The 18,530-nt window shown below is 39.7% G+C and overlaps 1 protein-coding gene across 3 annotated transcripts in view; it reads right to left on the bottom strand.

Annotated features, from left to right (window-relative positions):
• Positions 1 to 2,180: 2,180 nt before the first annotated feature.
• The window catches only part of pdzd2 (PDZ domain containing 2), a 53,217-nt gene continuing 36,867 nt past the window's right edge, over positions 2,181 to 18,530 (bottom strand). For all 3 annotated transcript variants that reach the window (XM_086169260.1, XM_086169261.1, XM_086169262.1), the window contains 8 exons: positions 17,572 to 18,467; positions 16,402 to 16,546; positions 10,178 to 12,659; positions 9,227 to 9,344; positions 9,028 to 9,129; positions 7,235 to 7,505; positions 5,390 to 5,521; positions 2,181 to 2,613 (listed from right to left, as the gene is read on the bottom strand). In XM_086169260.1, coding sequence (XP_086025386.1) covers positions 2,405 to 2,613; positions 5,390 to 5,521; positions 7,235 to 7,505; positions 9,028 to 9,129; positions 9,227 to 9,344; positions 10,178 to 12,659; positions 16,402 to 16,546; positions 17,572 to 18,467 — 4,355 coding nt within the window. In that variant the 3' untranslated portion in view covers positions 2,181 to 2,404. The remainder of the gene's footprint in view (positions 2,614 to 5,389; positions 5,522 to 7,234; positions 7,506 to 9,027; positions 9,130 to 9,226; positions 9,345 to 10,177; positions 12,660 to 16,401; positions 16,547 to 17,571; positions 18,468 to 18,530) is intronic.

The raw sequence follows: 18,530 nt of genomic DNA, 5'->3' as shown, positions 1-18,530 counted from the left end.
TCATAAACAATCCAACAATCGCTGAAATATCGGTCATCGAAGGATCTGCTGACAGGGATCAAATGCCGGCACACATAACTTGATGGCTTGGGCCCTCACACGACCATAAGACCATAGTACCAACCAAGCAAGGGGCAAGGCAACCAACTGTTGTCCCATAACTTATCACTGGTTTCCCCTTCAAAATTCAAACGTCATTTTATCAGCACTATACGTTTGCAAGAACCGCCCATTATCTTCATGATAATTTCTACATTTCCACTCAACCATAGGAGGTAACCCAAGCAACTGGGTTGAAGTGCTGAAAATGTAGAGGACACAGCAGTTTTGGTACGAGTGCCTTCTTGCGGATATTGGCTTAGATAACTTGGTGGTTTGGACCCTATTTAAGTACAGAAAGGGCAAAGAGTATTCCAGTGGGGATTCCCATCGTGGCAATTTAGCATACAATGTGCCTTTTGGTTGAAAGTGGATTCTGGTTGAGAGCGATCTTTCTCACTGAGATCATGCCCAGTTTGAACTTGAGCTTCAGCAGAGGTGCTAGAAATATTTGGTGGTTACACAGGGATATGTACAGACAGTAGAATTCAGATATCATTGGGAAAAACTTTGTGTCATGGCTGCAACTAGCTCTATCCAAATGAACTTCCTGATACAGAAGTGAGGAGTTGTGTACTATAATGTACAACAGCAAATTGCCATCTAAAGTTTTGCATATGTTAAATATATGGCTGTAATGTGTAACAGTACACATTAATGAAATGGCATAGCTAACTAGATCTTTTGTATTTCAATGGTGTTGAACTGCTGTTGGCGAGGAAAGCCTTTGGGGCTTTGGACCTAGTTTAGAATGTGGAAAGGTCAAATCCAAAATTGGAAAATGTATCTCTGTATGATCAGGTCCTCAAAGCAACACTCAGATTTAATGGCAAAGAAAAATTCCGGAACCAACATTGCCATCGGAGATTGCCAAAGAAGGGAAGTATGTTGTACTGGTAGATAAAGAATTTGTATTGCTTCCCTCTTCCAGGGTCCATGTAGTCCTTCATGTGGCAAAAGCTCTTTGTGCAAACAGAGTTCTTGGCGTCAGTGGACGGGCTACAGAGTGATCACCACAGCCTTCTCAAAGATTGGAGCCTATCTCTTGATGACCACAGGTCATTAGGAGGTCAGAGTTCCCAGAATTTGTCAATTCAGCCTGACTGCTTTGTGATGACCATCTCACATTGTTCCAAAAATAAAAAAACATCTTGTCCAGCAACTTGTCCAGGTTGCAGGTGAGAATACTTGCAAGAGAGAAGTTCAAGGTGGGAGTGGGACTTTGTCAGATTCAGCTCCTTCTTGTTTGCAGTGGTGATGGACAGGCTAACAGACAAGGTTAGACAGGAATCGCCATGGACCGTGATGTTTGCAGATGACATTGTGATCTGTAGTGAGAGCAGGGAACAGGTTGAGGAACATCTTGAGAGGTGGAGGTATGCTCTGGGAAGGGGAGGAATGAAGGTTAGTCACAGCAAGACAGAGTATATGGGTGTGAATGAGAGGAACCCGGGTGGAACGGTGAGGCTACAGGGATTGGAGATCAAGAAGTTGGAGGATTTCAGGTACCGGTACTTGGGGTCAACAGTCCAGAGCAATGGAGCTTAAAGAAACGGGTCCAACCAGGTTGGAATGGATGGAGAAAAGTGTCAGGGGTACTATGCGACAAAGGACTTTCAGCCAGAATGAAAGGAAAGGCGATCCTGTGTGGTTTAGAAACAGTGAAATGGAAGAAAAGCTAGGAGGCAGAGTTGGATGTCGCAGAGATGAAGATGTTGAAGTTCTCTTTGGGAGTGACGAGGATCGATGGGATCAGGAATGAGCCTATCAGAGGGACAGCACGTTAGATGTGCTGAGAAGCCAGACCGAGATGGTTGCGTCATGTACAGAGGAGGGATAGAGAATATATTGGTAGACGGATGATGGAACTGGAGCTGCCAGGCAGGAGTTCTAGAGGAAGACCAAAAAGATTTAAGGACGTAATGAGAGAGGATGTCAAGTTAGTTGGCGTGAGAGAGGAGGATACAGAGAATAGGGTTAGATAGAGAAGGTTGATTGATTTTGGCGACGCCTGAAGGAAAAAGCCGAAAGGAAAAGAAGAATTTAAAAAACAATTCAAAACAATATTGTCTTACCTTTCAAAAGTAAATTTATTTTCAAACAAACCGTGATTCTCATTAGAAATAATTCATAGTTCAGCATTGAAATAAATTGTAATTCAGCATTATACACAATAATAAAGAGGGAATCATCCGATTGAGGCTATTTAAGAATAAGAACAACAAGACAAAACGTTCACAATGTCACATTCGGTACAACAGAAACTTTGCTTCCACTGTCCCTCTGTCGAGTCTCGGGAGTTGCTTCACAGTGAGGCTCCTTGGGAGGTGTCTGTGCTCTGATGCATTAAGATTTGGGTCGAGGGTTTGTGGATGAGAAGCTGAGTTGGTCCTTCGCTTGTAGATTTGATGATTTTCCAGGCATCGTGATGCATAAGACCCTCCAGAGAGCAACCATTGATAGACAGGACCTCATCTCCGATTTCAATAAGCCCGGACACTTCGGCGGCTCCTCCTGATGAGAAATACATTTCACTTTTATGTGTCGTTCCTTTGAAAAAGTCAATCACAGACACTCAACTATAAGAATAAGAATAAGAATAAGAATAAGAATAAGAATAAGAACAACTTTATTTATCCCGAAGGAAATTGTTGTGCCAGAGTTTCAAGTAAAACATAACAATAATAAATAATAGTAGGAAATTGTGTTAACAGTAAAAAAAAAAAAAAAAGGGGGGGGGAGGATAAGAAATACAAATAAAAATATAAAGTGTCAAAGTCAAGGCTATAAAGTGTTTTAAGGTCTTAAGTACAAAGATTTGAAGATTCGCTGCAGCTGAGGGAAGAGGAATTAAAAAAATCTGATAGCCTCAGGTAGGAAACTATGAATTATATGCTATGCAGCAGTCACAGTCGCAATGTTTGTTCAGCTGAAACATGAATGAGAGTTGACAAGTTGTTATTATCACTGAAGATGACTTTCTTTCTGCTGCTCCCCTCAGGTGTCGCCACAGCGCCTCCGTCTAACTCTATCCTCTGCATCTTCTCTCAAATCAACTAACGTCATGTCGTCTTTCACTACATTCATAAATCTCCCCTCTGGTGTGCCTCCCAGGCCTTCTGCCTAATAATTCCAAACTCAGCATCCTTCAACCCAGATCTCTATCCCTCCTCTGTCCATGACCAAATCATCTCCGTCTGACCTTATCTCCAAAACATCTAACATGTGCTGTCCCTCTGATGGGCTCATTCCTGATCGTATCCAATCCTCCTCATTCCCAAGAGAAATCTCAACGTCTTCATCTTCATCTCCATCTCTGCTTCCTGTCTTTTCCTCAGTGCTACGGTCTCCAAACCAGACAACTTGGCTGGTCTCACCACCATCTTCTACGCCAGCAGTCGGGAACCTCTATGGCTAATATGGCTCTTCCGGTGATGGTATATGGCTCCCAGACAATTTTGAGTTGACAAAAAAAAAACAAAAACAGTTTGGATCTGATTTTAAAATACTTATGAAATTTCTTCATAATACGGTGTCATTTTAAAGTAAAAAGAAATTAGCTATGAAGATAAATTTCGCGGGTCACCCGTCGGTCGGGTCGGGAATCAATGGCTTCCGAGCACGTCCGGGTTGTTGTAAAGGGGAAGAAATCAATTTTATCAGATAGCCAACTAGTTTATCTGCTTCAACCCTTGTAAAAAAAAAAAAGAAAAAAAAGACGATGATTTCCGTGCATTCCAGGTATGTCTAAAATGCAATGATAAAATTGCGTCAATGAAACGGTCAAATATAAAGCGGCACTTCGAAACAAATCCATGCAGCATCAGAGGTCGCATTAAAAGTAAGGCATATCTAATTTATTATACGTTAAAAATACTACATGGCTCTTGATGAAATATATTTAGAAATATTTGGCTTTTATGGCTCTCCGAGTCAAAAAGGTTCCTGACCCTTGTTCTACATCTTCCATAACAACCTGCTTTCACACATTTCTTATTTCGGGCATTACTTTTGCAAAGAAAATCTAAAATATCTGTACCTCAACAATCTTTCCAATGTGATTCAGTTCAACACCGAGGTCCGCAAATGATACATTATCAATTCCAACTTTTGACATGGAATTACTAAATACCACTAAAGTAACTCGGTGGTACTGCCAGTGTCATGAAATTATCATTTAATACTCAAAATCCTGTTTACTACCTTGACAATACAAGATTCAATACAAGTCCTCAATCGTGTCTTTGACCAGATAAGTCTAATTTTCTAATGCAAAGTTACAAGGCATTTCTCTAAATCATTGATTTGGAGTAGGTCCATATATTCATTTCTTATATTTTAGAAGAAATAACAGGTATAGCCAGGACGAACCGGGATAAGACGAGCCCTTGGTGTTCATATTTTCTTGATTCCTTATGAATTGAGTGAATATTTTCGTCACATAAAAAAACAAACAAGGTGGAAATTTGAATAAGATTCATTCTTCCTATCATTTGAGTAGGTAATGTATTCAATTTCTTTGGAGAATCTAATATGGCTACAACCTAATCAATAGTGGGTGTACTTTTTAATTCCCTGATACCTGAAACCTTCAGGGGTAAATGCATTTGTGAATGGTGAATGGATTATTTCTCTCCTGATTATTCTATAATAATACAGTACTTTTTTTGTTGTTAATTTCATAATCCGAGAACTTGTAAGGCCTTGTAGAGACTATTCTTAGTTTGTTAAAAATAAAACAATATCATTTGCAAAAAGGGGCCAGACGGTGCAAAGTCTCACCAAATACTTGAAATCTCTGTGGGCTGACCAATAGCCATAGCTAAAAAGATTCAATAGCAAATAAAAAATTATAGCGGCGATAGTGGACACCCTTGGCGTGTGGATCTACAGAGGTTCATGGATTCCGAGAGATGATTGTTTATTGAAATTTGAATTTGTGAATATGTATAAAGGTCAAAATATCAGGATGTATTTTTATAGAAATTTGAGGAAAATCAAGAAGTAGCTGTATCCTAGACAATCCCGTGTCATTGCCAATATCAGATTTTCAACCTGTTGGATGCTTTTTAAAATTGCAGTGTTGAATTCCTATTAATTTATCCCCAATGTTTATACATGTCAGCGTACCTTGATGTGACCAATGCCTGCTAAAGTCCAAATTTCATTCAGTAAAGTTTGAAGTATACTTTTGGACGTTGCTACAGATGGTAATAAACAATATAATCCATACTCCAGACTGAAACCAATGCCAATAGAGTTGATATGCTGTTTTGAAAAAGAAGATCACCTTTGAAGATGCGTTTGACCCGAAGAGGCCTGTCTCCAGAGCTCGATGACTTCCCTCCTTCAAGACTGAAGCCAAGACCCACAGAAGTCTTGTGAAGTTCAACTGTCAAAATGCGGTCATGGCCTGCATCCACTGTTAAAACATATAAATATATATATATATATATAGTGTTATTGTATTTATTATTATAATAATAATCACTGTTGTTATTATTATTGAAAAACGGAGTTGATAGGGGTGTTATTAAATGAGTTTTAAATGTGACTTCAAAGTAAACCAAAATGATGAATTACAGATATAAGAACAAAAAAGGTTGGGTGGGTTTGTTGATGAGACTTTTTTGGGATCTTGTACGATATAGATTTAGTTATTCATAGATAAGACTATTTGCTTACTTTAAAATCATGCATCACAGTGGGGAAGAAAGGCGATATAGAGTAAGAGTGTTTGAAGTACGGATATTTTCACACACAACCCTCACTACATTTTACAGAGAACGGCGCAGAAAAAAGAAAATGCATGGTCAGTGGTAGATGGCAGACATTTATGTTTACAGGACTGTCTCAGAAAATTAGAATATTGAGATAAAGTTCTTTATCTTCTGTGATGCATTTACAAAAACAAAAATGTCATACATTCTGGATTCATTACAAATCAAATGAAATATTGCAAGCCTTTTGTTATTTTAATATTGCTGGTTATGGCTTACATCTTAAGAAAACTCAAAAATCCTATCTCAAAATATTAGCATATCATGTAAAAGTAATTTTTGTTTTTTTAATTGCATTACAGAAGATAAAGAACTTTATCACAATATTCTAATTTTCTGAGACAGTCCTGTATGTAGGTAGTCAGAGGAGGATGACCGAAGTGGTTTGAGATGATATTAAATACAAAGTAATTCTGATTAACACTCATAAGGTATTCTGAAAACTATTTCCAAACAATAACGTGTAGAACTTTGACATGTTGTGCTCTCACATCAGAAGACCATACTGGGTGTCACTACTGTCAAAAAAGAACAGGAAAGTGAAGCTTACATAAAATGAACATTAATAAATATAAAACATTGCCCTGTCGTAAGAGTCTCGATTTCTACTGCAGCATTAAGACGGTCGGGCAGAATTTGGCATTAAGAGAACGCATGTTGACCCTGGCTTTTTTCAATGTATCAGGATGCGGCTGGTGGTTCATTCATTCAACAAATAACTGAAAAAATTCAGAGGCTAAAAGTGCAACCTATTGCTGGCTGTAAGTATTAATAAAGTGGATTGTGCGATAAGAAGAAAATTATGATGTGCTAATGAATGTGGATAAAAATGAAATATACATGATAAGTGGTTGATGACGTGACATTCATATCCCTGCTATTGGCCAAATTACTGTGAAAAATTACAATAATAATTATCTTGTCTTATCTAACTGCTCAATTAGCCCAAGTGATAATTCAAACAGCTGAAAAGAAAACACATGATCATTTATCATCATACTATTGAAAAGTTTTTGATAGTATTTGAATCTTTTGTTTTTAAATATGACTGCACTCTTAATTATGGAGACAAAAAAGGGCAATCTTTTTTGTAAGATAATGGATATTATGGACAATTTTATTCTACTTAATACATAATTTTACGATGCACTAATAACTTCAATATCACATGATAACGTTTATATTACATTTCCCGTTGAATAACTATATAAAACAACACAAAACTCTACCTTTTTACTGAATATATTTCCAACTCTTACTGAACAGGTTATTTCTGTTAAAAACTGTGAGGTCACTCTGCTGCTGTGGAATGTAGACCTGTCATAGGAATCTGCAGATCAACATATATTTCTTACCTGCTCCTTCTTCCAAGGACATGTTTTTGACCGAGAACACATTTTTTGCGTGGTTGGCTAAATCGTGCCTCTCAGAAATGCTCCTTTCGAGCTCTTCGTCTCTCCGGATGACAACCAGGGCTTGCGTGGAAGGCCTGGCTTGATGAAGGCAAGACACAGCTTCCCCGTGGGTTTTACCAACCAGATGTGTACCGTTTATAGACAAAATTTTATCGCCTCTTTCAATTGTGCCCTCCAGGCTCGACACGCCTTTGGTGAAGACGCGATGGACCTGGTGACAAAGGAAAGGTTTCATTGAGTGCAAATATCTGGAGCTCATCAACTGCGGCATATTTATATAACATTACTGTGATTTACAATTTATTTGGTTGACCTGATGACAGGGCTTCTCCCCTCAGATGCTACATAGCGCTGCATTCATTAATAATGACATTTCTATGGTGGAAAGGTGAGTAATTATTAGACATAATATTTAAAGTTGTCATCACAGGATAGATGCTTGAAGTGAATGCACTCGTAATTATTTTCCAGTGGGTGGGTTGGCTTAAGCTACATGACATCACATAAGAGCACCTTTATTCTGCATCTATAGCTGTGCCAGTGTTTCCAATTAACTACCTCGGCTGTGGTAGCCTGCCATAGTCTAATGTTTCCAGCCACAGTTTTATAATTGAAACAAAAATGTCTTCTCTTCAGGACATGAATAACAGTGTTTTTTTGCCATCTGGGAGCGCAGACGTTGCACGTACAATCTGCCATTTATTGCCCTTCTAATTATTTTTGCCATTGTGCGTGTGGAGCAGAAGGGTGGATCAAATTATTCAACGTTAATTCGAATTTCGTGCCAGGCAATCAACGTAACTTGTACGATGCAGCATTAAGATAGCACGGTTGCTGCTAATATGTTATCACAATCTTTGGCTAACTCTTCCACAACTAAATTTTAGGTTCACATTGTGTGGATCACTTGCTTTTAAAATGTGCATGTTGTCTGTTTTAAATTGCATGTGTATTTGCCTTATCAATACCTTGGGTCTTCAGCAAATTATAAGTTATGCTGTGTTTTGTTTTCATAAAAATCCATATATGAAACCCAAAATGTGAGCTGATTTTCCCATCGTTCCTCGATAGGCTAGAAGGCGATGTATACTGAAAAAATAAATTTGCATTAAACCCTATTGACTGGCCTTCTTAGGTCTAGCAAACATAGTATTTTCACAATTGATATTAATAATGATGATACATGTCTTGTATATGTGTAAGCATATTAAAGGGAATGATTAACAGCCAAGAAAAAAGTTTGCATTGGACTAGAATACAATCAGAATTACTTCTAGGTGATAACAACCCCTGGTATGATGGAGTAAAATGCTGGATTGTGAATGAATCGATATGGCAAAATAATGAGAACGCTGCAGTCTGAACAGTCGTTTGAATGACAGATTTGACAGTACAGATGAGCTATCAGTGTGTTTTGTCTCTGAGTCTCAGGGAACTTGAAGCTTGCCCAAATGCGATTACTCATGATTACTCAGACGAGAAATGGAAACCGCATCACCAACAGTCCCAAAAAAAAAAAAGGTGCCCTTTACCCGCCACACTGAGTGTGTTTACAGAGATTTGTAGACAAACCAACTGTCCAGCTAATAGCACGCAACGAAAAAGACACGTCTCCGTCATGGAAAATATGTAACAGATAAAAGAAAAGAAGCGTTTCAAGATCAAAATCTATTTCAGGGTATTAAAGTGAAACATTGTGGTAAAAGCTGATGTTCCTCCGAGGCTATACTTACACTTATTGCCTTCTGCTCAAGGTCGATTCCACCGGCAACACTGAAGCCAAGACCTGAGCCTTCCTCTTTACTCAGGAACACGAGGTAAGTATTTTCGTTAACCTTTGAATACAAAAACATAATCGTTTTGACACAAAAAGTAAGAATACAGCAATATGGGGGAGGGGGGAAGCAACCGGAATGTAAAATAGGTAGTTACCTCTGAGAGGTCTTTGGCTTCCTGAAGAAGGTCAGACACATAGGATTTGGATGTGGCGCAGGACAACTGTGTGAGCAGTTTATTCTGAGTTACAGGAGAAGTAGCCAAATCCTTTAACCTGGAGAAAGAGGAGTCAATACTTCCTTGATATTTAGTTACTGTGAACCTGCAATGCTCGAGTAGATGTTGATGTCTTACTTACTAAGTTACTCACAAATCAATCCTTAAGCTCACGATATTCTTATTCTTACTACATAACGACATCTGTAAAAATATCTGCGGTATCTCAATCAAAATAAAGACATTACTCATGACGGCATCATCACTATGTGAATGTGTTAACAAATTGGCACATTGCAAATTGGCACCTTGTTGAGTAATAACAGTGCTCAACATTGTAATAACATTGTATTAACAGTGCATTTTGTAATAAACGTCCAAAATGTAATAACTTTTTCATTTCATTTTGTAAAAAAGCCGCATTTTGTAATAAACTGACGTATTTTGTAATAAACTGCCCCAACGCGTTTTGTAATAAATCTTGCCGCATTATGTAATAAGTTATTACATTTTGAGAAGATTATTACAAAATGCACTTGCAACTTTTTTTATTCTGAACATAGAATTTATAGAATATTTTCTGTTTATACAACCTTTGAATAGTGTACTGATAGTAATTGCTAAGTACTGCTACTAGGCTTGTGATACTAATAATAGGCCTAACTTACAAATACTTTAAAGTAAAATAAAATACAATGAACAAACAAATAAACTATGCTTTAGAATTGTTGTTACATAATGCACCATGTTATCACATTTCCCAGAGAATGCGGCAAAATTTATTACGAAATGCAGTTTATTACAAAAATGCACCATTATTACCAAAATGCGGCTCAACACACCTTACAAATGATGTATCAATACAGAGCGAGTTGTTATTGATCTCCTCACCTGACGGACCAGCCAGGCTGTTGTCTTTCGGTCTCAAGGTTTCCTTGAAGAGTTTCCTCAGATGAGCCATGATTACATCTGCTCACCCTGTTCGCATCCACCCTCGTCAGGGTCACCAATTGCGGCGAGCACTCGGTCACTGCTTCTTTTTCAGGTATGGGTGGATGGATGCAGGGTTCGCTTTCATCAACAGCAGTGCCGTGTATTCGAGTTAAGTCATCCGTGCATAGTTTTCCTAATTCAGGCATACTGAGAGCCCTGAGCTGCCGTAGGCGACTTCGGGGATTCCTGTTGTGCCTCCTTCTCAATACTGGAGGAGTCTGCGGTGCAATGCCTTCGGGAGCTTTCTGAACTGCAGACTCTGGCCTAGACTCGGTCAACGGAGTTGTGTTGCTTGCATATGGAGGCTCGAAGAGGCTCAGTGTGATGCTAGAAGGAACGGGGGAGGAGGGCTTGGTGGGGATGATGTTTTCCATGTAAGACCTCAGACCCTTTTGCCTTGCCTGGCAGTCGGCAGAGTTCACTAACCCGATATAACCGGCAATCCTTTGGTTAAGTGAAGCTCTATATGCAAGAGCATAAGACTGAATGTCACTGCTTTTAGACACAGGCTTGTCAAAGTTTGCCAGGTTTTCAAAGGATTTTATCTTATGCTGGACAGAAAATGGATTGTAGTCCACAGACAAGGCTGTGTCCGTGAAGAAGCTTCTTCTCTCCATTGACTTAACGTACAGCCGTGATTTTCCGGACTTTGGCTTCTCATTATTACTTGTAATCGAAGGCGTGGCTTTAGGAGAACCTACTGAATGTAACTCTGTGTTTTTGGTCGCGTAATCCGTCTTTTCTACTATGGAATGGCCAAGCGAAAGCATAGGTGTCAATCTTGCATTTGTGCTTGCTTTAGCGGTTTTAGAGTTTTTGGAATTCCCTGCACCAATGCGAGCTATGGGAGGGGATGATGAACCAGATAAGGAAGAAAGGCGTACTTCTATAAAAGTTCTCTGAGTGGTAGGTTGGCAGGTCTGGTCCTGTTTGGAGCTTGAGCAGACATCCCTCTCCTTGGTCAGTTGTAAAGTCTCTGAAGTACCACTTGACGCCACATGTTCACCTATTTCTTGCCCTTTATGACTAATTTTGGGCAAAGCAAGAGAGCTGCTCTGATCAGGCAGGTTATTGAACTCTGAACTGTTGGATGTAGTTGGTATTGATGCTTCTTTTGTTTGCTGGATTATGAATTTATCATTTTTGGAAGGCACTGGACTTTGACTTTTGGTAGGCTTTTGGACTGTCTCACCCTGTTTGTTCTTACTCTTAATGGTAAGGCCCTTCAGTTTGGGCACTTCAGTGTTCAGTTTAATTTCATCTTGAAACTTAATCTGCGCACCCACCATGCCAGAGCCTGATTTATCTAAAGGTTTTGGGCAAGACTTCTCGAGAAAGGGATTTAAATCAAATGTAGACTCCAAGACTTTTTCTCCACCTTTAACACAATCGGACGCTCTTGAATCTGATTTCTTTTCACTCGAGTTGTCAATCTCTGATTCTAACAAAGTGGATTGGGTTTCTGGTGAATTCAAATCGTTTGATAATGCCGAGGTCGGCGAGGTATCCGCTTTCAACGGCGTGGGACTGTGAGTTGGGGAGGAGCTGCCGATAACGCTTCGAGCTCCAGGATTCAATGCTTCACATGTTTTTGGTCCCTCAGGGGGTTCAGTGGCACTTTGTTCGTCAAGAGACGATGACTCTCTTGTACAGGATGACTGGCATGGTTCTTCTGTGGGGGAGATTCCTAACGGTCGACAAACTTGCGATTGTTCTTGTGGTTTATAAGAGCCATCGTGGTTTGTTGGTGATTCCGTGGAGTTTGTGTTTGGACATCTGGCGGGTCGGAAAGGTAAAGATTCATTTGACGGCTGGCTAAAAAGAGAGAGTTCATCAGAGGCCATTTGCTGAGCATGCCAAGAACACAACTCTACTTCTTCCTCTTCTGAGGAGGGCTGATGACGGCTAACACCACCCCTGCCAATTTTATTGTCCCTAAAACTGTTGTCACTGGGGGAGTCACTGGATGAATCACTGTCATCATCTTTAGGATACATACATTTAGGCCTTTCTAATGGCTTTCCATTAAAACTTGCCCAAGAATTCTCTTCTTCTTCATTCACATTTGCCTCATTTCCTGCACCCGATGAGGAACTGGACACTATAGGAACCTCAGAGTCATCTTTCTCTGGTAAAGATAATCTTGGGTTGGTGTTGCACACTGACTTGTTCTTCTCAGTAATTCCCAATGAAATATCATCAATATTGGTGACAGGAATATAAGACTCAGTGTCTGTTGGGGTATTGAGGTTAGAATTCCCTGAATTTTCGCTGATTACTTCTTCATCAGACACCCCCTGAACAGATCTTGTGGGGTTCAGTTGCGTGGCTCCATCACTGCTCCCTGGTGACATTATTAAGCTTGATAGTTGATCTACAGCTTGAATCAGAAAATAGAAGTACTTTAGTGAGGAGCAGTTAGATATGACAAATGAGAAAGAGATGCACTGTTTGTTAAAAGTTGTAGAACAGCCCTTTTTCTCCAGGTTTTGTTGAAATAAACCCATTTCTTATGCAGACAATTATCTTGACCTTTACATTTTTCTAGTTACCAAATATCAAGATGAGAAAAATTATATTTTAGAAGTATGCAAATGAAAAATCTTTCTTCTGGTTTGGCAGAACAAAAGAGACAGGATGCGTCAATAAATACAATAAATACTGATACACATTCAAATTAAAATATGAAAGTCTTAAATCTGATGAACCGGGCTGTTCTATAACTTTTCACTATCAGTGTTTGACTAGATCATGCTTGGCCTTCTATCACTGTACCATCATCTTTCTACGTGCACATCAACCTGCACATCAGCCACAATGTTAGATGAAACAAAAAAAGTTAACTCTTTGTGGTGAGGATAATATAATTGATTTTTTCTGCATAATATGAAAGCTTCTTGAAAATCTTCAGATTTGTTTTCCATACCCGTAAAGTATTATTTCTTCAATCAGGCAAGATAAAAACGAACAATCGCATAAGACAAATCACAGATATTTGTCCTTCCACGTGGGACAAATATCACATCTGCTTTGAAAAGATGCCTGATTGTGTAAAAAGAGATGAGCCCGTATCTCATTTTATTCACGACTTCATGAAAACCTTTTCATAAACAACAAGCTCAAAGTATTTGGTTACTTTCATTTAGTAAATCATGGTTACGTTTCGTCTTAAAAAGACGATGAAAGGTATGGTTTAGGGCAGCGCTCTCCGACCGCTGGTCAGAGAATAGAGCAGAAACAACTATCCTAATTGGCTCAGGTTAAATTACAACACTCTTAAACTGACACAAAGATAGAAATTGTTCGGTTCCAAAGACGATTTCTCGACCTCCTGCGGCCCACAACCTCGAAGAAAAAGAAGGTTGCATTTAAAAAACATCATGAGGAGTACTACTCACTACTGTTACGATAAATATGGGTTTATCGTAACAGTTGTATGCTAAGCCTGGCTCCACAACTTAAACGTATTTATTAATGACACCTGTCTATGTCACAAAAAAGGTAGATTTTACCCACGGATTAATGTCAAACTACAAATTTCTTTGACATTCATAATCAACAATAACAAATTGGAATATAATAGCTAATATGTTCCCTGCCGTTGAGTATACTTCATGTTTTTTTTTTCCAAAGTAGGGTCCCAATGGGGTCACGGGGAGGGTACTTTAGATTAAAAATCAGCTAATAAAAGCACTTGTTGATGTAACTAAATATAGTGTAGCTAAACCTAGCATGGCAATGTTCATATTTCTTTTTCTGTCTTGAGTATCTGATGGCTCACTGATTTCCCAGATTAAGGAAACCATAAAATAAACAGTGGCAAAGCATGTGAGTATATATATTGTAGAACACAAATCACTACAGTGCTATGTTCCCGTTGCTGTCACATTGCATCAACAACAGCCACAGGAAATGTTGATGTCAATGTATTGCCAAAAATGTATTTTTCATGATTGTTACTTCTATTTCAGGAGTTAGTGGGAGACATTGCTGTGGTTCTTTGTTGACGCCACCTGAAAAAATCCTCTCACTGTCAGATCTTGTGTGACCCCGACTCACAACAATGTTGACACTCAGCTATATACAGGTTAACACTAGTCTACAAATAGTTCTATGTTTCAACTAAGACGTGTAAAGCATGCGGTAGGGGGGGGGGGGGTCTACAGGTTGGTCTATTATCTAAGTGTACAGTATAAGATAGTCACCATGGAAAGATAGCCAGCTGCTTGCAGGTTGGTTTGGCAGGGTGAGGGAGGGAGGGTTGATCCTACAGCTTAGGTCAGCATAAAAGGGGAAAACATGGTACTGGATATACTGAGTAGCAATCTGGCTTATAAAGACACGTTAGAAGGAGCGTAATTCTGGACAAAGACATCACCTGCGTGTGCAAGGTTTCGGAAAACAGCACCGATGGAAAGAATGACACGTCTGTACCGAGGACAAATCCGATTTAAATCTGGTTTTAATCGTCCCTTCTCACAATCAACGCTAAAGCCAAGGTGTTCTTTTTTTAATTCACTGTCAATAGTGTTTCGCTGTTAGTTTGATGAACACTGTTCTTGTGAATATACTACAACTGTGCAAAGGCCTGGAGTGGACATAGAGAGAAACAAATACAGAACTTTGAGATTCTTTTTAATAGATTTAAGCAAGGGACAGGGCAAACTTCACATTCTTCCAGTTTCTGCTCTGTATCCTTCCAAGATCTCTAATCTCTAGCCTTTGGTGGAAACCAAATGCATGGAAAGCTTGCATTTCACGACTCTGAATGTGGTTTGTGTCTAGATGTAATCCTCCTCTTAATTTTGGCCAATTCAAGCGGTCAAACTTTACTGTGGTATGATTCTAATGTAAATATGTGACTTTTGTGTAGGAAAGTCAAATTTGAACTCCAGCTGCAAATAAAGAGTGTGTTGAGGCCCGAATCCTAAACAGACCGAAGCTTCAATGTTTGTATTGTAAAAAAAAAAAGACAGGAAATGGGCTGGATAATATCTAGATGTGGCTCATGTGGAGCACCAATGGGACAAGTGATTAGCACAATGACTTGACTCCAATGATTTTACTATTTCCTAAAAAAAAAAGTGGAAAAATTAACCTGAAAATCTATAAGAAAGGACTTTAAATTCTAAACGTCCATGGATCTGATGAGTATCTTTTTTTAATCTGGTTTTAGTAGACGTTCTTTATGATGCATGTTTTGATGAGGACGATGAGGACAGTTTATCCGTCCTTGTATGTTATTTAGTTTTTATTTTTATTGTCCTCCATGCAACTGCGAGATGATGATTCGTGTGCACGTGTGCACACGAATCATCTACCTTCTGAGTAGAATTAGCCACAGGCCATCTGGGACTATCTCCAGCATACAGGACTGTCCCAGAAAATTAGAATATTTTGATAAAGATCTTTATCTTCTGTAATGCAATTACAAAAACAAAATGTCATACATTCTGGATTCATTACAAATCAACTGAAATATTGCAAGCCTTTTATTATTCTAATATTGCTGATTATGGCTTACATCTTAAGAAAACTCAAAAATCCTATTTCAGAAAATTATAACATAATGAAAAAGTAATTTTTGTTTTTTTAATTGCATTACAAAAGATTAAGAACTTTATCACAATATTCTAATTTTCTAAAACAGTCCTGTATGAAACACATAAACAATTACATGTATTACACTGCCACTCAGAGGCCAAAGTCAAAAACTACAACTATGCTTAAAATTCGCGGTCTGAACAACTAAGGTCAAATTTCATTAGGTTTGGAATATTACAACTAGGAAATGAAATTTAAGAGAGAAAATGCACCTTGAGTCAATCACATAATATTAGATCAACTATCTGAAAAAAGTTATTCGAAACAAAAACTACAACAGTTTGTTGCCCTCGAAGAAATTCATTCAGCAGATGCTATTTAAATTTGTATAGCTGCATATTTATGCCTGCATCCTTTTTTGGAGCATCTGTGTTTTGGAGCCTGCTACAGTACAAATGATAATACGACAAGTCTGCTTGTAGCCGGGTCTCCTCAGCCACATCACTGGATCCGACTGGATCAAACATGCCGAAACTCACAACTCTCACATCACATGCCCTCCTTCCTGGGGGTCCTACCTGAAACAGGCCTCTTCACCTCCAGGGACAGTTTCAGCGGAAGGTTGTGCATGAGCTCACAGATGTCCTGGTAGCTGGAGGAGCACACGGCCGTCTCTGCGATGGTGACAATTTCGTCTCCAGGACTCAGCTTTCCCAGTGATTCCTAACGAGGCGGGAGATCCGGTTTTGTTTTTCAATGAGCAACAGATGAACAAGTGCACAGGTAATAAATACTTCATACTCTGTAATGAAGGAAACCATACTGTTTATCATTGAACCTATATAATTTTTTCAACTAAGGGACTGTTACTAGGACTGGTACACTAAAAGCATCAAGGTTCGGAGGAATGATAATGTTGCTAAAAATGTAAAAACCAGGGTAGCCCTACTGAGATTACAGTGTATGTTAAAAATAATAGGTAAGATAGCTGACAAATAAAGGGAAAGAAATCTATATTTGTATATATACATACACTGCTCAAAAAAATAAAGGGAACACTTAAAAAACACATCCTAGATCTAAATGAATGAAATATTCTTATGAAATACTTTGCTCTTTACACAGTTGAATGTGCTGACAACAAAATCACACAAAAATGATCAATGGAAATCAATTGTATCAACCCATGGAGGTCTGGATTAGGAATCACACTCAAAATTAAAGTGTAAAAACAAACTCCAGGCTGATCCAACTTTGATGTAATGTTCTTAAAACAAGTCAAAATGAATCTGTGTTGCTTCCTGAGTGGACAGTATGATATCACAGAAGTGTGATTGACTTGGAGTTACATTGTGTTGTTCAAGTGTTCCCTTTATTTTTTGAGCAGTATATATATATATAAACACCTGATTTAATAATTGAACTCTTTTTCTTCACATTTTATAGCTCTACACCTTTTTTTTATCTATTCTTTCAGTTATTTCTAAAAAAAAAAAGGCACACATGAAAAAGTAAATTAATGATGCTAGAAACTAGCATTACCGCATGATAATGGTAACTTTGGAATGAAATCATAAAGAAAATCCCAAATGAGGAATTTATCCCACACAGACTCCAACTGGAAATGTAAATCTAACCCATCTGTTACATAATCATATTATTTTTCCATTTTTTTTTTTGCTGAGCTAACAACATTAAGCCACGTGCTGATACTGGATTGACACAACAAGGAAACCAGTGAGACCTACCCGTTCCGCCGCCCCTCCAGGTTTTAACCCCGTGATGACGACTTTCAGAGGGGATGACATAATCTCTAGGTTGAGGCCGAACGACTCGTCATTGCTTCTGGTTAGAGTTACAGTGTCGATGGTGCAGACCCCCGTCAGCTCGCCGCTGCCACCCTTCCTGCACTGCTGTTGCGTTGCGGAGGCTTCTGTCCTGGGTTTTCTTCCGTCGTGCGTGGCGTACCGAGGAGGTAGAGGCGGAGAAACCCCTGGAGAAGCTTCATCGTCGCCGACGGGCTTCTGCTGCTGGAGCTGGTGTGCGGCTTCGACGCTCAACATACTTTTCACCCGTGTCACCGCTTTATGCTCCAGCTTCGGGGAGCGTTTTGACTCCACCTGTCCTTCCTGTGTAAGCGCGTCACTGCTGACGCTTAACCTCATGGGGCAGAAGCCCCCGCCGCCGGTCGCCTCTGCTTTGTGGTCGACGGGGCGGTGTATGGGCACGAACGGCGACTTGGATCCGGTCGTGAAACTCTCCTCGCTCTTGGTGGAACCGAGATCGGGCGATGCCGTGACATCACCCCTGACACGCCTTTGCGGGTCCTTACTGTCGCTATCTGTGTCCAATGACGACGTAGCAACCGGATTCTCTGAATCCATAAGAGAGCTATGGGCATCACTGACGTCTGCAGGGTCATGAATTTCCAGCCTACGTGCGACCCTACCGGGGTCTTCATTGTCGCTGAGCTCCTCATCCAGGCACATTACCCTCCGCTGACGGAGGAGCGGACTCCGCATTGAGGAGGGGCCGCAGACGGCCGGCTGGCCGGTGGCCTCCACAGGAGGGTCGAAAGGGCCGTGGCCGTTGTCCTGAGATGCGGTGTACAGAGGAGCGCTCTCGGCCGGAGACGAGCTGAACCCTGACAACCACACGCAGGCGCGGGCGCTCATTCAGACCATCGGTCGAGTTTTGGGTTGTAATA

The sequence above is a fragment of the Fistularia commersonii genome, chromosome 22 (genome assembly GCF_037954325.1).
Source record: "Fistularia commersonii isolate RoL2024-O1a breed Wild chromosome 22, RoL_Fcom_v1.0, whole genome shotgun sequence".
Lineage (NCBI taxonomy): Eukaryota > Metazoa > Chordata > Actinopteri > Syngnathiformes > Fistulariidae > Fistularia > Fistularia commersonii.
Note: the sequence above shows the minus strand (reverse complement) of the source record. Positions and strands in the feature narration are given on the sequence as shown.